The following is a 21806-nucleotide window of genomic DNA, read 5'->3' as shown; positions in this document are numbered from 1 at the left end:
AGCACAGGGCTGGGAGTCAGGGGAGCTGGGCTGCCTCCCGGCTGTGCCACAAGCTCCCTGCGTGACCTTGGGAGAGAATCTGTGCCTCAGTTTCCCCATCTCCAAACCAAAGTGCCAAACCGCCTGTTGGATGCTGATTGTGAGAGGCTGGAGCGAGGCCTGGGGCTGGGGCGGGGGGAGGGGGGGGGGAGAGGAGAGAATTGAATTTCTGCAAATTTGCCCCCAAACCTAGAAAATCGCATCGACCAGGGCTGGGGAGCAGGGAGGCAGCCCATGCTGCAGAACCAGCACCGAGCCAGAACGAGACCCCTGCTGTGGGCGGGTGTGTGGGGGAGAAGGTGGGCGAGGGGGGGCTGCCTTTAGACATATACAACCCAGAGCACAAAAATACGGTAGCAGGGAACACTCCCTCCCTCCAGCTTCTGTAACATACGGGGGGCAGCGGGTAGCCATGGGCAAGGGTCCAGTGCAGGCTGGGTGTGTCCCTCTCTCAGCCTCAGGGGACACTTTCAGAAGAGCTGTTTGACTTGTACCCTTTGTGCAATCACCCCCCCCTCCCCATTCCAGCCTCCTGCAGGGCCCTGGCTCGGGGCGAGTCCCGCTTTCGAGCCCATCGCTGGGTCGCAGCCAGCGGCCACGGGGCGTGAGCGGCGGGTGACGGCCGCGGGGCCTCCCGCCAGGCCGCCGAACTGGGCTGGGGCAGGGCTCACTTGACGTGCTCGGCGGCGTGGGAGGAGCAGTAATACTTCTTGTGGGCGATGAAGGTGGACAGGCTGCTGAACTTGATGTTGCAAAGGCGACAGTACCGGTGGTTGCCGTTGGGGCTGGGGCTGGGCAGGGCCTTGCTGGGCGCGGTCTGCACGCTCTTGTCCGTGGAGCCGGGCGGGGCGGCGGGCGTGGGCCCGGGCTCTCTCGGAGCTGCGGGCGCCGGTGACATGGTCAAAGGGGCGGCGGGCGAGAGGGGCAGGCTGGGCCGGGGGGAGCCTGCGGGCCGGGGGCTGCCGTTGGAGGCCGAGGAAGCGGTGGGCTCCTTGCCGTTTAAGCTGTCCTTGCGGAGCCTGGCGAGGGGCTGGGGCGGGGAGGCCGTGGGCAGAGGCGGCAGGCTGCTCTCTGGAGCGCAGCCGGCCTGTGTCCTGGCGGCAGCTTGGGCCACGGCCTCTGGCAGTCCGGGGCCTGCCCCTGGCTTGGCTCCAAAGAGCCCGTGGGCGTTACGCAAGTGCTCGATCAGGTCTCCCTTGACGGCCCCATTGAGTGGGCAGTAGGGGCAGACGGCCAACGGGACCTTGGCCCCCGAGAGGTGGAGGGCTTTGGCGCTGGCGTAGCGCTGCAGGGAGTCCACGCCGGAGGCACAGGGGTACGTGGCCGGCAGGGCCAGCGGTTTGGCCACCAGGACCCCGGGGCTCACCGACGACACCGCCTTCTCCACCTTGACCCGCACCCCGTCGGGCTCCTCGCCCGGCATGTCCGGATTCTCAGGGGCACCACTGCCCCGGCCTTTCAAGGGGGGTGGCACGGCCCCCTTGATCTTGTGCAGCTGCTCCAGGGTGCCGGCCTGGAGGGGCATGGCAGGGCAGTAGTATTTCTTGTGGGCCAGGTAGCTGTCCAGGCTGTTGAAGCTGATGCGGCAGGCTGTGCACTCGTGGTAGTCCGCCAGGGGCAGCAGCGAGGCGGGCAGCACCTCGCCGTGCAGCCGTGGCTTCTTGCTCAAGTCAATGGGGCCGTCGGCATCGGGGCTGGAGCTGGGGGAGGGGGCAGCGCCGTGGACCTTAGCCACAGAGATGAGAGCGGACAGCATGGGCGGGACCTCGGGCCGGGTGCCCCCCGCCAGCGGGTCCGTGGTGCCGGCCAGGCCCCCTGCCAGCTGCTCAGCCAGGGGGTGGGCCGGTCCCAGGGCAGGGCTGGCGGCGCCGTGGATTTCGTAGAGCTTGCGGCGCTTGCGGGTGCGGACGGGCTGGGGCAGGAAGGGCGCCTTGGGGGCGCTGGGCCGGCGCAGGGGTGGGTCGTGGCGCGAGGCGCAGTAGAAGCGCTTGTGCACCATGTAGGTCTCATGACGGCTGAAGCGGATGTTGCACGCCTCGCACACCGTCTTGCTGGGGTCGTCGTCCGCGTCGTCCACCGAGCTGCTGGGGCTCTGGCTGCCCTCGCTGGCCCGGCCTGCCCCATCCGCCTCGGGGGAGCCCGCCTTGGCGCTGCCCTCCTCCACCTGGATCTCCGGCTTGGCCTCCGCGGCAGGGGCAGGCGGGCTGGCGTCCCTCTCGGCCTCCCCTTCCTGGGGGGCCGGCCCCGGGCCTTCGACGGCCGCGGGGGGCTGGGCTGAGAGCAGAGCCCCGGGCGTGGCCGGGCCCTTGGGGGTGGCGGGCGTGGCTTTGGCCTTGCGGGCGCCGGGCGGGCTGTCCTCGGCCACGTGGCGGCTGGAGCAGTAGAGCCGCTTGTGTACGTAGTAGTTGTTGATGTTGTTGAAGGTGATCTCGCACTCGAAGCAGGTGGCGCCCTTGGGCAGCGGGGTGCCGGGGTACAGGGCCGGGGGCGCCGTGCCGTGGCCCTGCTTGAGCCGGCTGTGCACCAGCTCGGACATCTTGGCCAGGATCTCGGAGGCCTGGGGCACGACTGTGGCCTCGTGGCCGAACATGTACTGGGGCAGGAAGACGTTGCCGCCGGCTGTGCCCACCCCTGGCTCGCTGGGCACCGGGCTAGACCCTGGCGTGGGGCTGGCGATCTCCGACTTCACCTTCACCGAGGGCAGGCTGTGCGGGGACGAGGCCCTAGAGGAGGCTTCTGGCTCCGACCTGGGACTGGCAGCCGGCTCTGCCAGGGGGTTGCCTTTGGCCGCCTCCGCCTCCCCTCCGGGGCTGTCCGTGGGCTCCTCCTTGATCCTGAGGGGTGGTGCCACCTCGCCCGAGGAAGACAAGGCTGAGGGGCAGCCTTCTGTGTGCGGGGGCCTGGCCTCGCCGTTCTCCAGTTCGTCCGCCGGGCACGGCTTTGCTGCCGGGGCGTTGGCAGGGGACTCCGGCTGTGCCAGGGCCGGTGTGGGCTCTGCCCCTCCCAGGACAGCAGGCAGGGGGCCATGCAGGACCATGTGCTGCCGGAGGCTGGCCAGACTGTCGGCCACGGAGCCGCAGAGGCTGCACTTCAGGATGGGGGTCCCGCTCGGCTGGCTTGGACCTGTCGGCGGGGAGGGAATGGGGGGATCAGTGTGGTCAACAGGCCTGGCCAGGCAGAACAGGCCCCATGCCCTGCCCAAGCCCCCTCAGCGGGCAGGAACCACAGGCCCAGCCCACACAGCAGCGTTTCTTAGGGCCAGGAGAGTCTCCTCCCTCACCCCTTTCCCTCCCACCCTGCCGGATCCCATCTGGAGCGAGTGCCCGGCGCTCAGTGACCCGGCCCTACCTGCCGGGGGCCTGGAGCAGACAGCTCTGCCTGGCAAGGGGCACAAGCAGGGGGCCTGTGGGATGCACCTGTTTGGATGGCAAACGTCTGCCCTGCCCCAGGGCCAACTCTGCCTCAGGGCACCAGAGTTCCCATGGACCTGGGGGGGTGGGGCAGGGGCAAATGACCCCCTGTGCCAGCAGTAGGTGACTCAAGCTCTGTGAGTCTGCGTCAGCCCTGCGGTTAAATGCGCCTGGCAGCTGAGACACCAGTCCCAGATCTCCTGTCCCCCGGAAGCCTCTGCAGAGAATCACAAGGGCAGGGCAGGGGCCATTTCCCAGGGCCACCTGTGTGGATCGTTTGCTTCGCTAGTCAGTTTCGATTTCAGAGGGGTTCTGCACAAACAACCCCCGCCATCTGGGGTGATCACAGATGCACTTTCGATCAAGTTTGGGGCCAGCCCTTTGGCATGGGGCAAACGAGGCAATTCCAGCCTGGGAACCCCAGCCCAAGCCAGAAGCTCCAGCGGCCCTGGGTACAACTGACACAACCAGACAGCAGCCTTACTCCCAGAGAGTTGGGGAAGAGCTGGAGAAGAGGCTGGCTAGGGGCCAGGCAGTTTAACATGGGCAATGATGCCCGTCAATGCCTCTGGGCTCCCCATCCCTGGCAGACTAAGGCCAGCTCTGCCACCCTTGGGCATGCCAGGGCCCGGCACAAGAGGGGCGACACAGCCCGGGGGGACTCACCTGGTGTCAGTGGCTTGGCAGCTGGAAGCCCGGGCCCAGGGGAGTACACCTCGCCCTTGGAGCCTGGCTGGCAGATCATGTGGTTGGTTACCAAGTGGCTGTACAGGATGTCCCGGGTGGTGGAGATAAAGCCGCAGCTGTGGCAGATGCCTGCAGTCACCGGAACGACAGCGAGAGGAAGAGCTGTGAAGGCGATCGCTGCCAGCGAGCTTCACAGCAGCCGCGAGCGTGCCCGGGGGTCTGGCCGTGCTGCAGCTAGGGGGCGTGATGGCAGCGCGCCTGCTAGCTTGGGGCGAGCTCGCGCCGAAGGCACAGCCGCCTGCACTGCAGCCTAAGCGAGCCGCTCGAGCACGGACCCGGGCTCCCTGCTAGCTGGGGTCTGTCTGCAGGGTCGACATTCCCACTGGCACTCAGCATGGCTCGAGCCCCGGGGCAGGGGAACCGCACTGTCCGTCTTTCCAGCTGGGGAGAGTCCCGGTCTGAACGGGAGACACCCTGCTCCCACCAAGCTGGGCTCCCTCCCCAGCCCGTCGGTAAGCAGAGCCTCAGCGTGCCGCTCCCTGCTGCATGGTGACGGAGCCGCGGCGAGCCGGCCACTGGGGACACCGCGCCCCGGAGCCCGGCCGAGGGACCCACCGTTCAGAGTGTCCGTGTGCACCTTCAGGTGACGCTCGCAGTTGGCTTTCGTGGTGAAGGCGGAGAGGCAGATCAGGCACACGAACGGCCTCTCCCCTGAAAGGCAGAGGGACGGGCGTGAGACCAGGTGCTGCCCCCCTGCCCCCATCAGAGCCGGAGCCTGAGCACCGAGAACCCAGCCCAGTGGGGAGCTGCAATGCGGTGCAGCCTGCTCGGCCAGGGAGAGAATGGGAGCAGGGGGACTGCGGGCGTGCGGGTCTCAGGGCTTTGAGGGGGACGACTGGGAGGTCCCAGTCTTAAAGATGGACACACGGCAGCACAGTGGTGGGGCGTCTCCAGAGAGATGATTGACAGCTCCCCAGTGGGGCCGCCCCACCCTGCCCCTGGAGGATGCGATGGGTTCGCTGCTCATTTGGCTCCATGTGGGAGCCAAGCCCTGGAAGCTGTCACTGGGGGCGCAGAGGGGTCACGGGCTGGCTGCCCTCACCCCTGGCCGGAGGCTGCCGTCACACAGCCGGGGGGCGGGAAAGGACAATTCTGGCTTGCAGAGAATTTCCAAATCTCAGCATAATCCTCTGCGAACGGGGATGACTGGTCTCCACCCAGCTCCACGGGGCTCCGGCACGCTTGGCATGCGACGCTGGCATGGCACCTCTTCCCCCCGGAGGGAGGGCTCTGCCCACCCCTCACGCCCAGCCAGGGCTGGGAACGGCTAGAGCCACCGCCAGCCGACGGCTGGGAGGACGAGTGACAGCACGGGCTGCGATGGGTTGACGTGGGTCTCTCTCTCTCCCTGCTAGGGAACAAAGCAGGAGGTGGAACAGGAGAATTCACGGCCCGCAGACCTGCGCTTTGATCCTGCCCGCAACGATCCGGAGGCTAAAGGCTTTCCTTAGCCTCACAGCCCCCCGAGCCAGCCGGCCCCCCAGCCTGGACTGAAGCTCCCATCTCCCTTGCCAGGGGGTGCCCTTACCGCTGTGACTGCGCATGTGGATCTCCAGGGAGCTGGCGCTGGGGCAGCTCTTCTTGCACTGCGGGAAGGGGCAGACGCGCTCGTTGGGGTACGCCTCCTTGGGCTTCTCGTCCACCGAGGGCGAGCTGGGGTTCTGGCGGCTGGCACAGTAGTACATGAGGTGAGCCTGCAGGTTCCGCTCGCTCCGGTACCAGATGCCGCAGTCCTTGCAGGGGAAGACGTCCTCTGCCAGGGGAAACCGCGTTACCACAAACCAGGGGAGCAGGGCAGGGGTGATCACTAGTCCCCTCCCCCAAGCCCAGGGCAGATCCTGGCCATGGTGGGCCCCGCAGGGTCACGGAGCAGCCTGCCTAGGGAACAGCCCAGCGTCAGGGCTGGCTGTGCGTCTCCCTGGGACACGCTCCTTCCGATGGGAGTTAGTGGAAAGGGTTAAATAAATGCTACTTCGCACGAGCAGGCACTTCTCTAGCCTCCCCCAGCCTCAGAGCCCTGCCCAGACCCTATTCAACCCCCGACCCTGGGAGGTAGGTGCCACCCAGTTTTAGAGAGAGGGAAACTGAGGCCCAGTTAGAGTCATAGACTTTAAGGTCAGAAGGGACCATTATGATCGTCCAGTCTGACCTGCACAACGCAGGCCACAGAATCTCACCCACCGACTCCTGTAACAAACCCCTAACCTAGGTCTGAGCTATCGAAGTCCTCAAATCATGGTTTAAAGACTTCAAGGTGCAGAGAATCCTCCAGCAAGTGACCTGTGCCCCACACTGCAGAGGAAGGCGAAAAACCCCCAGGGCCTCTGCCAATCTGCCCTGGAGGAAAATTCCTTCCCGACCCCAAATATGCCAATCAGCTAAACCCTGAGCATGTGTTAGGGGAAGCATCGCCCAGGGCAGAGCTAGGAACAGCACCCAGAGCAGACCCTGCTCATGGCATGAAGCTGGGGGATGATCTGTTTCCCCGTATTGCTGGCCTTCTCCCTCCACAGCCCCTTTCCAGGGGTGGTGAATTCCGTGATGCAGACAGGCGTCTGCCGGGAGCCAGGCCGAGGACCGATCGTTTCCCACAGGGTTGCCTGGTGGCAGCTGCTGACTTACTGTTAACAACAGCTGTGGCCAGGATGGCTGCCATGCCTGCCTGCTGGGGCAGAAGCTGTATGTCCGAATGCAGCGTGGCTGGGTAGGTGGAGTCCCCGGGTTCTGATTTCACTGTGTGGTTCGGCAGGCCCTGCGGCTCGGCCATAACGAAGGTGCTCAGCAGCTCCTTCTCCTCAATGGCCTGGGTGGTTTTGCACCAGATCAATTCACCTAGAAGGCAAAGCTTTGGTTACAGGGGCACTGAGCATCATCACCTCGCCCCAGTGCCCTCTGCCTCAGTGCCGGGAAGGGATGTGCGCTCTTGAGACGAGCACAGAGAAAACCTCTCCACCTAGGGACAGATCAATGGTGCAATGACTGTGAGAGCCTGGCCAATGTAGCACACAATGGATGCCCCAGAGGAAAGGGTAAATCCAGCACATATAGCACCTTACTGTGTAGCACTGTGCAAGGAGAGGACACTTCTTCCTGACTCCACCTGATGATCTACTTATGCCCTGAAGCATGAGGATGCATGCCCCCAACAAGCTTCTTTGAGCAAGTGTGACTGCAGGGGCTGCCTGACCCCGACAGAGTGGGCACCCCCAAAGCTGCTCCGGCTCTGTGTGCTCAGAGCTCCAGTGCCAGCGAGCCCATGAAGCAGGAGCCGGGGGCTGCAAAGCCCTCTGGATAACGACGTGCAAATGAGGAACGCCAGATTGTTTTAAAGGCGCAAAACAGCTGCCTCCCCAGCATGTAGCACGGACTCTGGAAAAACAGTTCTACCCTCTGATCCCGTCCGCACAAGACAAATTGCCGAGCGCTGAGAGGTGAGTTCACCGACGCCAAGGGTTTCGGCGGCCTTTGTACAGTAGCTCGTAATACCCACAATTGCCTGGAGGTGGCAGTGTCAGCATGTGCTGAGGCTGAGCTGATGTTAGTGGCCTATTCACACTTTAGACGGAACTTCTCCTAATGGCCTGACGGCCCGGGCTGGAGCCTGCAGACCAGGGGGTGGCATTAATGCAAGGGAGCCATCAGGAAGGGCTCTCTCCAGGGGAACAGTTGCCCGGACGCCAGGAGGCTGGGGAACAGTTGCCCCAGGACTTCTAGCCATGGAGTGGAGAATACAGACGGTGGGGGAGACTGATGTAGGGCACGGGGGAGAGATGGGACGGTGACTAGATGGGAGCTAATAGCTCTGTCCCTTCCCTAACTTGTACAGACGAGCCGCCTCTCATCCCAGGAGCCTTCCCTCCCAGCCGCGCTCAGGCCACGTGTCAGCGAGCTCCTTGGCTCTATAAAAGAGGACGGTGGCCATGTGGCTGGCACCACACACAGCCGCCCTGGGCACAGCCCTGCTCTCTGCCCACGCTGGATGCTGCACTGGGGCCGCTCAGAGCCCGGGCTGGGCTACTGGTGGCACAGCCTGGTGAGCAGGGCTGCGATAGCACGGATCAGTAGTTCCACTCTCAGCCAGCTTTCTGCCGCTGACGGCCTCCTGCAGCGAGCCGGAACCTGCGCACACAGAGAGTGGACTGGAGCAGGGAACCAGCCAGTGAAACTGACCAGAACCAGGGCGTGAAACTGATGGGGGCTCATTTGCCTGCCTGAGCCAAGCGATGGGCAGGACGTGATTAGCAGTAGCCTCAATTACTTTCTGCAGCCTGGCCTGAAGGACTGTGTTTGTGGGGGGAATAAATCTGATTTTCAGGGTGATGCTGGCCCTTTAAACGCAAAAGGTCCGCAGTGGACAGGATGTGGTAGGTGCGAGAAGAGGCCAGGTGGCTTGCTACCCAGTGAATATAATACCAACCCTTCCTGTAGATCACCGAGTTGGCGTCGGCTTCTCCGGACACCAGGGGCAGCCTGGACAGCCAGCAGCGCTTGTCTTCCAGCATCAGTGTCACGAGTGGACTCTGTCAACAGTGGAAACACAGGAGAGAAGACGCGAATGAATGCAGGGCTGTCGCTGATCCATCCCAGCATGGAGCAAAACAAGCCCTGACCCAGCTACCTCTGTGGGGTACCCACTCGCCTGTGCCCCAGTGGTAAGAGCCCAGCCACGGGGGTCCAGGGGGTGGGGGACACACGGAAGGAGGGAAGGGTCCCAGGAGCGGAGCATAGGTCTCGCGTTGAGATTGGCAGGATCTGGGCACTGCAAGGCTGTACGTGGGAGCTGCTGTCACAAGTCCTCCTGGGGTGCCTAGGTGTGGGAAGAGGTACTCAGGAGCTCTGTGGAGATCGATGTGGGGGAGAAAGAGCTACTGGCCAGGCCAGCATAGGGAGCTGGAGAGCTCTGCATGCAGAGACCTGCCAGCATCACTGTAACACCCCCAGGGAAGCTCAGTCCCAGGCAGCTGGGGGTGCGGAGCAGCAGGACAAGGCCATGCCTTGGGGGTGGGTAAAGAGGAGACAGGCTGGGGGAGGAGACGGTCGGGAGGGGGCACTGACTTGCCCAGCTGACCCACTCAGAATTGGACTTGTTTGCATCAAACATTTCAGCGTCTACAAGAGTATTTACGGTAGGGTATGGGCATGCTTGGATACACGCACGCATGTACATGCGAGACACCCCCGCGTGCCCCGTGGACGCGCCACTTGCTGCAGAAGTCAGCCCTAGGATGGGCTGTCGCACGCACACCGCCCCCCACTGAGCTCATCTCGTCTGGGGGCCGAATGGCACCGATCCCCGAGAGTCACTCCTGACCCAGGCCCCTCCGTTCTCCAGACCTTTGGGATCCCCACCCCGCCCTGCCCCGAGTAGCTGGGTCTGAAGCCATTCTGGGTACGGAAGATGCAGCCAGGCACTGGCCCAGGTCACCACTCAGCAACGGCGCAGCATTTGCATCGGCCAGTCGCTGCCGCAGCATCACACAGGGACACATGTGCGGGGCCTGAGAGTCCTTGGGGTCCTCTCGTGTTGCAGGAGCCTCAGAGCATTGGATCAGGACAGCTCCAGCACTGAAGGGTGGAGCCCCCACCCCAAGTCCCCCACCTGCACCCTTGTTCCACTCGGTCAGCAGGCTCCTCTCGGCCCTGCTCTCCTGGCTCAGCTCCCAGCAGCGCCCTCCCCACAGAGCGGCTGGGGAACCCCTCCCCTTTGGTCGACCTCAGCTCCGTTCCCCAGAGCCAGCCCTGCTGATTGTCCCACGAGGTGAGCCCGGGGCCTCAAAGCTCTTCACGTATGTCCGTGCATGACCCAGCTGTGCTGCACATGGATACACATCAACCCCTCCCCTGGCCCATTGCCATTACGGCATCAGCAATACGGCAGTGTGCCGGCCAGGCCGCTGGCCAGCCGCCCCTCGGGCCCCACGCGCTGCTGGTGTGCTCTGCACTCGCGCTGACAAGCATGTTATTTCCTCTCCTGCTTAACTCGGGGTCTAACAATCCCGCATGCCCCCTGCGCAGGAAACACTCGCATCACCCCTGGCCTCGGCGGAGCGCCAGTGACGGGGGCAGGGAGGAAGGGGAACGGAGAAGGGAGGGATTGTCTTCGCTTGTCCTGGTGTGAGCAGGATGCTAGCAGGGGTGGGCAGCACAGAGAACGCCGCATCCCTGCGGAGACAGCGACGGGCACCGGGTTCACATGCCACGCAGTGCCGCGGCCTTGTAAATCCGACGGGGGAGAGATAACGTTTGCACAGACCACGTGGTGGCAAGAGCAGACCATGAAGCACCGGGGCCGATGCCGCCCCTTTGCCGTGACAGGGGGGCAGCCGTCTGCCTTGTAGAACCCGCCCCCTGCCATCATGGGCACGGGGGAGACGTGGTTGGGTCACGCTGACCCCTTGCTGATTAAACATGCCCAAGACACCACCTCTGTGCACAGAAACAAGGCCCAACAGGACACGCGGGACCCCTACCCCCAGAGCTAGTTGGCAGTGTTCCAAGGAGCGCCCTCCCACCCATGACAGTGGGGTTAAAGCAGGGTCAGGCATGGGCAGAGCGACACAGGGATGCCCCATCTCCAGTGACCCACAGGTTTCCAGTCCAGCTTTATTCACCCCACCAGTTACACACTAGCTCCTCCCAGGTGACCGGTTCGTGGCATCGTCCCGGACCCGGTTGGCTGGCTCCCACGCTGGGCCACCGGCGGCGTGAGCACCAGGACAGTGCAGGAAGGGAAGAGCACGAACACACACTGCAAGAGTCGTGTCCCTTGGGGAAGGGCGGGGGGCTTACAAAGAGAAGGGGAGCTCCTCTGGAAGGGGAAAGAAAGAGGCCCGAGCACCTGGGGTGCACCCCCTCTGGAGAAGTGTCAGGGCTACAGCAGTATCCGCCTCCCACTCCCCGCTCGGGTCTGGCCTCAGACCAGCTCTGCCTTCATGCGTCTCTAATGAATATTAATAAGCAGAGGAGGGGGAAAAAAATAAATCTGCCTGATCCTTCGATGGCTGCTGCGGTAACGATATGAAATCTAATTATTCGTCCCAATATTTCTAAACCCTCACACTCCGACTGACAGGCTGGGTCGGTTTGGGCCTTATCACCGCAAGGAGCAGGGTGCTCCTAGCGTGATAAAAACACACACACACAGACACGCACACACAGTTTTTGCTGATGGTGCAGAAAGGATCCTAATTTTTTGCGTATATTTTTCCAAAAAAAAAGAAGTAATGCCTGGAGCAATCCAAGGTCAGAGAGGCGGGTCGGGGTACGGAAATGGGGGGGGGTCACCCCCAGTATTGGGCAACGGACTCATAGAATCTCAGGGTTGGAAGGGACCTCAGGAGGTCACTAGTCCAAACCTCTGCTCAAAGCAGGACCAATCCCCAATTTTTGCCCCAGATCCCTACACGGCCCCCTCAAGGATTGAACTCACAACCCTGGGTTTAGCAGGCCAATGCTCAAACCACTGAGCTATCCCTCTGACCCCACTTGGGCCCCCACAGCCTGGCTCAGCGACCCTCCGATCCCAAACCGGCCCCCACAGCCCAGCCCAGGAACCCTCTGACCCAAACCAGCACCCTCGGCCCGGCCCAGCGACCATCCAACCCCAAACCAGCCCGTGGCCCAGCCCAGCGACCCCAAACCAGCCCCTGTGGCCCGGCCCAGCAACGCTTCAACCGCAAACTGACCCCTGAAGCCCAGCCCAGCAACCCCAAACTGGGCCCCCGGGACCCAGCCCAGCCCCCCTCCGGCCCCCGTGGCCTGGGCCACCTTCCTCCCCAAACCGGCTTCGTGACCCTCTGACCCCAAACCGTCCCCTACAGCCCGGCCCAGTGACCCCAAACCGACCCCTGTGGCCCAGCCCAGTAAGCCTCCGACCCGGCTCCCAAGTAACCCTACAATAACGAACTACTCCCCAAGCTCCCACACAAAGTGACCCCCGCTGCCGAGGGACCAAGCACCAGCCATGCACATACAGAACCGAGGGGAACGGGCTAGTTCAAGGAGCAGCCCCTGCCTGTGAGAAATCCCCTCCGCCCCCACATTTACACTGGTTTGGTCGAACTGCAGCCAAATTCAATGGCTCATCCCCTTCCTGCACCCCCATCCCCCCAAATTCAGCAGGGCTCAGCCCAGGCCCAGTCTCCCTTTATGTCCTGGCACAATGCTGGGGAGGGATCGGGGAGGAGCGAGGCCCCAAGTCTCCTCTGACTGATGAGCGCTGGCCACCTGGCATGGCTCCCCCTTCACATGCCCCCGTCTAGGGTGACCAGATAGCAAGGGTGAATAATCAGGACAGGGGGTGGGGGTAATAGGCACCTAGATAAGAAAAAGCCCCAAATATTGGGACTGTCCCTATAAAATCGGGACATCTGGTCACCCTACCCCCGTCACAGCGCCATGCTGTGTCTCGGTCCCCACCCAGCTGCCCAGTGGCTCTCACAACCCTCCTTGTTTTTCTCTTAACAATGAGATCAGTGTCTAGATTCTGAACCGGCCCTGATAACCATCAGAAACCCTATCTCCGCTGCATCCGCTCGCAGAACTTTATCTGGGGCAGCACCGACCCCTTGCTCCGCCACTCAGACACCAGCAGGCACCCCGGGGGCAGGGACCGGCCCCGCCAGTTAGCCATTAACTTTGGCTGGAGGCTGCCCAGGGCTTTGGGGCACGGAGGCAGCTGGGTGGGGGAGGAAGAGGAGAATAAAGATGCAGGCGTGGCCGGCCCAGGCCCTGTTACAGCAAGCAGCCCGGTGAGCCCCCAGAGCTGGGCTGGGCAGCTCTGTGGTTCACGGGCACTGGTCCAGGCAATAGTCACGACACCCCTGTGCCCAATAGGGCCAGCAACATTCTCGGGGGTCCCTGGGAGCCGTGCCCCCATTGCCTGGTGGGGGAGCAGAGCCCAGGCTTAGATCCAACCCCCTGCCAGACTCAGATGGCTGGGTGGCACCGTGATGCAGACCTCTTGCCTGAATAGAGGTGGCCCATGAGCCGGCCCTGCAGGGCTGCTGCACAGGGGTCATAAGCAGTGTGGGACACCTGGATTCCTTGTGCCTCCAGGCAGAGGAATAACTCCAGCAGTGGAGACATGCCAGGGCTTTTATCTATGGGGGTAGCAGGCCACCCCTCCCTAGCTGGGTTCCTCTCCAGGGGGGCTGTGGGCCAGGCTGGTTACTTGGCAATGACAAAGCACAGGACTTCACTTTGCCCTGCTAAGGGAGAGCCCTGCCCCGTTAGCGCCGGAGGGGAGGCAGTGTCACCTAGTGGATCGAGCACTGGCCTGGGACTCCGGGGAACTGGGTTCTAGTCCCAGCACTGCCACCGGCCGATTCTGGAGAAGTCACTGCCCTGTTCTGTGCCTCAGTTTCCCCATTTTACAGCTGACGCTGACCTCCTTTGTACAGCGGCTGGAGATCGACAGGCAAAAAGCCCCGTGTCCGTAGCACAGCTCGGTGTTCGTATTATTAGGTGGAAAGTTGGGCTGGCCCGGGCTGCACTTTGCACAGCTTGAGCGGACGGCCCTGGCCAGCGATGGTGCCGGTGGAGACGGCTTGTGGTCCACCTACAACAGCAAGGTGAGGGGAGCAGGGAGTCCCTCTGAAGAGCGCTTGCTGTTTGGATGTCACTTCAAGCATCAGCGCAGGCTGCCCCAGAAACGTGGCTGGCCTGGAGTTCCCAAGGCAGATCGGACAAAGAAACCTGTGGAAGTGCACTCCAGCAAAGGCGCCCCTTGGTGATGTCATCCCAGCAGCCGTCCCGTAGGTCGGGCACAACAATCAGAGCCCGACAGACAAGCCAGGCCCCGCGGCTTGTCCCCGGGCAGGATGGCAGCCTGTAACCAGACGCTCCGGGGAGGCTGTGCCTTGTTCTTCCTCCCCCCTCCTCAAAAACAACAAAGGAAAAGTGACTGAAGGGCGATAGTTGCTATCAGGGATGGAGCTGCGATTCCTTCCTCAGTTCTCTGGGCAGAGATAGGAAGGGAGGCGAGCGGCAGAGAAAAGCAGGGCTGGAAATCATCAACACGGCTCGATAAGGGAGCTGCTGAAATGGGAGCAAAAATATTTAGACAATAAATGAAGTATCCGAAAAGCCGCGCGTATCTTTAAGGAATCAATCATCCTGTACCGGGTGTCTGGACATACGGCGCCAAAGGAGAGATAGCCGCTGAAATGGAGAGATAAGGGTTAATCAAGGATTTAATTCAGCAAAGATAAACAGGGCCTGAGCTAAAAAAAAAAAGAGAGAGAGAGAGAGAGAGAGAGAAAGACACAGCCAAGACGCTTTGTCCCAATATTTCTTGCAAGGACCTTAAAGTTCTGGACGATCCCGCTGCCTCCTCCCAGCTTCTGAAGATATAGTCGGGCTACAAGTTCAGCTGGGGCCTGGCCAAGCCCCCGCAGCGTCGGGCCAGGGCTGGGAGGGAAATCCATTGAGGGCACAGCTGTCGCCTCAGCCCATCCTGCTGGAGATGGCGCTGTCTCTGTAAGCTGGGAATCCGCCTCCCCGCAGAGGAGTGGCTGAGCTGCCAGTGAGCCAGGCTGGGCAGTGAGGGACACAGACGGCACTGCCAGGCGGCTCGCTGGGCAGGTTTCACCCGGGTTTGGGAGCAGGCTCCCAATCCCGCAGCAAGGGCATCTCGTCACAGCAGCTTGTCTGGGTCAGAGGAGGCTGATGTGGGGGAAAGCCAAGCCATCCCTGCTAGCTTATCCACCACTGTGCACCCCACTTCCAAGCTGGCTTGTCCCCTGGTCCTCCCAGTCCATGGAGAAAGGCCGATACTTCTTAGGCTGCCAGCCCCCAGAGCCTGTAAGCTCCTGGCAGACGGTGGGCACCATGCAGGCAAAATAATGAGTGGCTGAATGGAACACACTCGGGACAGGGGCCTGGAGGCACTGGCTTTATGCCAAGTCTGCCAATCTGCTCCCATTTGTCTCTCCCAACCACCAGCCTTCCCCGGCCTAATGGCCAAAGCTGCAGATGCATCTTCCAGAGAGGGGAACACGGCCTCCTTGGAGTCACCAGTGCTGCCCCCGACTGGTTGATGCAGCTGTCTGTGACTCACTGGGATGCTCCTACCCGCCCCCCATCGGCGGTTCTGTGCTGCTCCTCGCCATGCGCCCAGTGCAGGGCTCGGCTCTCCCGGGGCTACCAGAATCACCCCGCACAGCAGAAAGGCACCTCTAGTACTGCGCGAGCTGGGCAGGGGGCTCTGCCAGTGCACTAAAGTGGGCAGAGTCTGGCCGGGCACACGAGTGCCACGGGGACCGCGACAGCCACAGGCTCCCCAGCTCAGCCTCGTAACTAACAGCCAGGGAGCCTGGCTTGGTTAATTAAAGCAGGTAACTGCTACAGAGACTCTCTCGCCCTCCCCCGCATCTCACACACCGTGTGTATTTATGATACCTTACACCACTCGTTGCACCGTCCATCCATGGAGCTATACATAAAGCTTCAGACATTGCACTCTGATGGGGGCAGGTCAAGGGCATCATCTCAATATTAGTCCTGGGGAAACTGAGGCAGAGAGGTGACATAACCGAGGTCACCCTCTGAGTCACTGGCAGGGTCAGGATTAGAATTTGCAGCCCACACCCACAGAGTGCGTGAAGCTGCTCTGCATCCCTGCACCCTCTCAGGTAGGACACCAAGCCCGAGCCCAAAGGCCTGTGTCCCTTCAGCCCCCTGGGAACTGAGACACCACAACTGCCCTCCTGAAAGGCATCACTGTTGTGCGTCTGGCTCCTTTATTTTCCAGTGGCAACTGGGTTCCAAACTCTGTGTTTGTGCTAGTTCTGCACAGAAACACTTTGCAGTTTAGACTGATCTTTGTGTAGCGCCCGCGGTCTTTATTAGGATCATCCCTCTCCCCAGTAACCTTTCAACACTGGCTCTCTTGGCTCCGTCAGATGGGAAGAGAAGCCCTGCGCTGTCAGAGACGTGCACCACGACAATGCACACACAATAACAGTAGGTGGACGTGCAACTTCAACAGGCAGTTATGCATGCATTTGCTTGAAAATATGGACCATGAGATTCCATATACGAGACAAGAAGTGTATGTTACCAAAGCATCCCAGGTTCTCCTACAGTCATCCTTGCTGCTCCTACCCTCCCCCCCCAGGCCAGAACGGGGCAATCTCTTTGTTGACTTTGGCCCTCCATTTTTTGTGTGAATTGCCTGGCTCAGCTCCCATGAGCTTCACTGGCAGCTACTGGACACATGTCCAATGGGAAAACCACATCGTCCCACAAACTTCACTGCGAGGATCCAGCAGTCGCTATTTGAAATGGGAACAGTTCCGCCCAGCCGTAGGTCACACGGCACTGTTTCAGTTTCCTGATTGGATGAACGGAACTTCGAGTACCTCGCAATTGTGTATTTGCAGGGCTGGGGTGGCCGATGCGCCCAAGTGTGCAGAGAGGCCCGACACGGTGACTGGGCCGTGTGCCGCTGATAGCCCTGCTGCGGGGACACACCGTGGCACCCTCACTGGGAGCTGTGTGCCGATCACCGAGCCCTTTGGGAATTCTGGGTGGCTTGCCCTGTTGTGCAGCTTTGCCTGGGGCATTTTAAAAGAGCAGGAGGGGAAAACCTGCAGAGGAAGCTCCCGTCCACCGGTCCCCTGGCTCCCTCCGAGCACACACCAATGCCAGATACGTTCCCCGGTGTGTCCCTCCGGCTGGTCACCCCTCCTCCTGTGTCTGTGGCAGCCTGGTGTGAGAAGGCAGCGCACACGCCTACCAGTGGCTACTCTCGGAGAGCGAGAGCACCAGGGGCCGAGACAGCCACAGCCCTTGAAAAAGTGAATGAGCGCTTGGGACCCACTTCTGCAACATTCCCCCAGGTCTAGACAGGCGTAGGTTCCTGGGGGCAGGGATCTGTAGGTTTGCCAGCCTACGAAGCGCCAAGGGCACCTGCAGAATCTGGACCCGTGCTGAAGAATGGGAGGCAACAACGGATAGTGGTCATCTGCAGGAGCTGGCGAATCCCAGGGGCGCTGCTCTGATCCTGGGGCCACTCCTTCCTTGATGTCCCCAAGACCCTAAAGGAAGCCTTTGGCATATTCTACAGGTGCGGACAGAGCTTCCAAGCAGACTACTAAAAGTTTGTGCCGTGGCTGGAAGAGCTACAATCCTATGGAATTGGCCAGGATGATCACAACGTCACTCGTCCGACCAAGAGTACTGCAGAGCAAAGGGCAGAGAGAAGAAATGCTCCCCCACAGTACATCTGTGATGAGGGTTAGTAAAATGGGTGGGGGGGATGGGGGGGACGACGCACAGTGAGAGACAACAGGGCGGAGCAAGCTTGGCTTGGGTCTCTGTACAACTGACAGTGGTGGATTCAGAAATTAAGCCCAGCAGGTAGGAAGCTCCAGCTGGGATTTCAAAAGAGATCACAGGTCTGTTAATCAACGCACTTCTAAAGCCTGGTGCTGCTGTGATATAGCCCTGCATTAATGAGATGAACGGAACAGGAGAGATGGCAGCTCGCGTCCCACACATGGACGGCCACATTTCGGCACCAGGAAACTGGGGCCTTGGCTTTGTGTTATAATTACACCAAGGTGTTTGGAAGGGACTGGGGGAAAAGGGATTCAGGCAGGCACAAGCCTGGGAGACAGCCGGTGCGGTGGGAAAAGCAAACCTTAGGCCTTGTGCCAAACTGCAGCTTGGGGTCGGAACCAAGAGGGCTTTGTGGTAACGGTTTATCAGCAAGAACAAACGCACCCCATCCATCATCTTGACCGGACCTGTGCACTGGGCCAGGCCTTTTCTCAAGGGGTGTGTGTGCGTGAGAAGTTAACCCCTTTAGGTCACTCACAGAGGGACAGAGCAATTCTCAAGAGCCTGCCAAAGTGAGCGACAAGTAATCTCATTGCCACGGCCACATTGCTGGCCAGCCCCAGCTAGCACCAAACCCTGCAAGAAAGGCTTCCAAAGAGGTGACCGATGCCCCACAAGAAGACATCTTCCAGGCACTGTCCATCACCACAGAAGACTGAAGCGCAAATCAGCCACGTTGCTTCTCCAGGGGATGGGTGTGCGCGTGTGAGCGGAGGGAGATACCGGCGGAGTCAGTCACTGAGGAACATCGCATCCCCAGTGCATAAATTGTGGTAGGGAGGGAAATTCCTGCCAGAGTCTAGATCTGGAGCCAACTAACTCCTCCTGCCTGTAACTCTCACTCTTTTCCCTTCCGACCCCTCCTCTTTGGAAGAGATTTACATCCTAATTATATCCCATTTCCACCACCATTTTAAATAAGCAAACAGGAGAGAATTCGCTGGCACCCCTTAGCTGACGGCGTATTGACAGTTACAATGGCCTCTCCCTAGAGAGGGTCTAGCGGACTGCATGCAGAATGGGGAGCTGCCAGGAGCTCCTGGGCAGAGCTGGCTTTTCCTAGATTTCTTGGTGGGGAAAAGTGTTTGATTAAAAAAAAAAAATTAAAACAATGATTGAAAGTTCCCATTGGCTGAAACCCGGGGTTACAGCATGTGAGATTGATGATAGCCATGCAGAGACTGTTCATGGGTAAGACAATGTTTCATGGGATTTTTTGTTTGGGGAAGGGGGGAAAAAGCCCTTTTTTAAATGAAAAGAGGGTTGGTTTGAAAACTTTGGGTCAGTGCCACCCCTTGCAGGACAAGCCCAACTCTGGCGGATCTTGGTGCCCCAGCTGCCCCACTCTCGGGGTTGTGAAGAGCCCTCCGGGGGTCTCCGTGGACAGGCAGAGGGATCCCACACCCTGACCAGCCAGTCTCCACTGGAGCCTGTTTGTCGCTGCTCTCTGCACCGTTCTTACCTAGGAGCTTCAACCTCCTGAATGAGACATTCCAGGCTGCATCTCTATGGCTAGGACCATTCCAGGAGCCACCACCATTACCTGGATGCAAATCCCAGAGATACCACAGCCAGCCAGGAGCACGACAGCATCTGCGCTCCTCCAGCTCATTCCCTAGTGCAGCCTTGTCAGGCTTAAGTGCTGGTAACCAGGGCATTTGCTGATATGTAAATAAGACAACGCATTTGCAACTATGTAAATCAGGGCCACAAGTCATTTGCATAAAATCTCTGAGCCGTCAGCCTTAACAAGGACGGACCCCTCGCATGCATCTTATAAAGGAATAAAAAACTGACAGCGACGGCACCAGGCAAAGTACCATCATCCCCGAGTTGGTCTGGAGACGCCACACAAAGGAAACCCCCGGAGTGCTGCTGTAGGGCCGCGAGGGGTGGTTCTTCCATGGAGGGGACAGAGCTAGTCCTTCTTGGTAGGGACAGAGGCCCTGGAAGACCTCGCCCAAACTGGCTGCATGGGGCCCAAACAATGGGAGCACAGTGTGGTTCTTACCGTCTCGCTCTGCCCCAGAGAAGCCGGCTCGCTGTGGATATTCCCTGCGTACGGCCCCCAGGACAATCCCTCCGGCAGGCTCCGCCTAGCACGCACTCTGCTCTCCCCCTCCAGCACGACCAGCTCCAGCTCATCTAGGGAGAGAGAGGACAAGAGGAGGGTGAACGAGGGGCCTGGATTCACCCTGCTGCCCCACGACAGCCGGCAGCATTCAAAGGGCACGGCAGTAACCCGTCAAAGCCAAGCCCAACCTAAGAGCACTGCACGCCTTCCAGGCTACAAATGGTCCCAGTTAAACAGGAACAAAGTCAGACCTTTGCTCGGCGATTTAAATACACACAAGTAACCGACTTCTCATGGGATCTGCAGCCCATCAGGAAGCCGGTGAGCGTCAGAGCCTGTTTGCAGGAGATTTCCAGGTCAGTTTGGTGGAGTCAAGAGATTCTCTGCTGGTTCAGAGAAGGATCAACTTCTGGGTGCTTTGCAGCACGGACCCAGCCACACTTCCTGTTTACCAGGCACTGCGTACTCTTTCAATCTGAGCGACATATCAATTCCCTCTGGAAAGGTCTAGGGACTAACTAGGTGTGGCTGAGGGGCAGAGTGTAACGTGCAACGAGTGTAACGTGGATACGCAGCTGCTACAAATAGAAATGCACAAAACCCAACAGTGCTTGCGTTCTGCTCAGCTGGGGGCAGACGGGGACAGAAATATCCTCTGGGTCCAAGGCAAACTGCCCTTTGCAATTCAGCAGCTGGAGCGGAGGGGACTGGGTTGGTCACAGGGACCAGGATGACCTTGGAAGAGGGAGAGATCACACACACATGGGGAGGGTGGAGCTGAAACCAAGGAATTCAAGCGAAGGCTGAACGCACACAGGAAGGCACAACGAGATGAGCAGGGGTGGACGCAGACAAGCGGCAGCACTGTAGGATAGGAGCTGGGGGCGTAGTGGTGGGCAACAGCGGAAGGTGCGTCGCTGCAGAAGTCAAGACTCTTTAAGAAGTAGTTTCATTGTCTCGTCAGCAGCAGCACCAGGTGTGCACAGCTCAGCCCGGTGCTGCTGCCAGGGCACAAAGCATCAGGCAAGGTCAGGTCCGAAAGGCCTGGTCGACAGTGCGACTTTTGAGCCAGTTGGTGCTAGCCAGGGTGGCCCCTAGTGCAGACGGGCGATTGGCATTTTTAACCACTGTGGCGTGCAGACGTGAGCAGGACGACTTTACCCGGTGGTAAGGACACCTGAGGCCAGTCTACAGCAGTGCCCCCATCTTTGCTAGCACAATAATGGCAGAGCTGCAATAATTCTCAGTCTAGTACCGGCCCAAGGCAAACAGTGCTATATAGCCAGGCCTCTTCCCGAGTGCTTCCACCGCTGCTCCAGCCAGTGATCGGCAGGAAGAAGAGAACCAGAAACATCTTTCCACTCAGGGCAACAGCAGGGAACTGCTTTAAATTCAGGAGGCAGCCCAGGCTCTAGGGAGGGATTATATGTGTAAATGCAGGGACTCACGCTTACATGCAGCGGATCAGACTGATCAGTACATATTTGGGGTTGGGGTCCTGCAGGGGTCAGTCCTGGATCTGGTACTATTCAGTATTGTCATTCATGCCTTCGATAACAGAGTGGAGAATACAACTTATAAAATCTGCAGCTGACACCAAGGTGGGAGGGGTTGCTAGCACTTTGGAGGACAGGATTAGAGTTCAAAATGACCTGGACAAATAAGAGAATTGGTCCAAAATCAACCAGATGAAACGTACTACAGAAAAGTGCAAAGTACTTCACTTAGGAAGGAAAAAATCAAACGCACACCAACAAAATGGGGGCTAACTGGCCAGGCAGGAATACTGCTGGAAAGGATCTGGGGGTTACAGTGAATTACAAATTGAATACCAGTCAACAAGGTGATGCCGTTGTGAAAAAAGGCTACTATCATTCTGGGGTGTATTAACAGGCATGTTGTATGTAAGACATGGGAGGTGATGGTCCTGCTCTACTCGGCACTGGGGAGGCCTCAGCTGGAGTCCTGTGTCCAGTTCTGGGTGCCTGACTTGAGCAAAGATGTGGACAAATTGGAGAGTCCAGAGGAGAGCAACAAAAATAATAAAAGATTTGGAAACCCTGAGCACCTCTGAAGAAAGGTTTAAAAAACTGGGCAAGTTTAGTCTCGGGAAAAGAAGTCGGAGTGGGGACCTGAGAACAGTCTCCAAATACCATAAGGGCTGTTATGCAGTGGACAGGGACCAGTTGTTC

General features: G+C 60.0%; 1 protein-coding gene across 2 annotated transcripts in view; it reads right to left on the bottom strand.

Annotated features, from left to right (window-relative positions):
• Positions 1 to 305: 305 nt before the first annotated feature.
• The window catches only part of ZFPM1 (zinc finger protein, FOG family member 1), a 114801-nt gene continuing 93300 nt past the window's right edge, over positions 306 to 21806 (bottom strand). For both annotated transcript variants that reach the window (XM_074969204.1, XM_074969205.1), the window contains 7 exons: positions 19552 to 19685; positions 8614 to 8716; positions 6819 to 7028; positions 5725 to 5949; positions 4752 to 4847; positions 4116 to 4265; positions 306 to 3162 (listed from right to left, as the gene is read on the bottom strand). In XM_074969204.1, the coding sequence (XP_074825305.1) occupies positions 707 to 3162; positions 4116 to 4265; positions 4752 to 4847; positions 5725 to 5949; positions 6819 to 7028; positions 8614 to 8716; positions 19552 to 19685 (3374 nt within the window). In that variant the 3' untranslated portion in view covers positions 306 to 706. The remainder of the gene's footprint in view (positions 3163 to 4115; positions 4266 to 4751; positions 4848 to 5724; positions 5950 to 6818; positions 7029 to 8613; positions 8717 to 19551; positions 19686 to 21806) is intronic.

Source organism: Natator depressus, chromosome 12 (assembly GCF_965152275.1).
Source record: "Natator depressus isolate rNatDep1 chromosome 12, rNatDep2.hap1, whole genome shotgun sequence".
In the NCBI taxonomy this organism is placed as follows: Eukaryota; Metazoa; Chordata; order Testudines; family Cheloniidae; genus Natator; species Natator depressus.
This window is presented reverse-complemented; position numbering and strand designations above follow the sequence as displayed.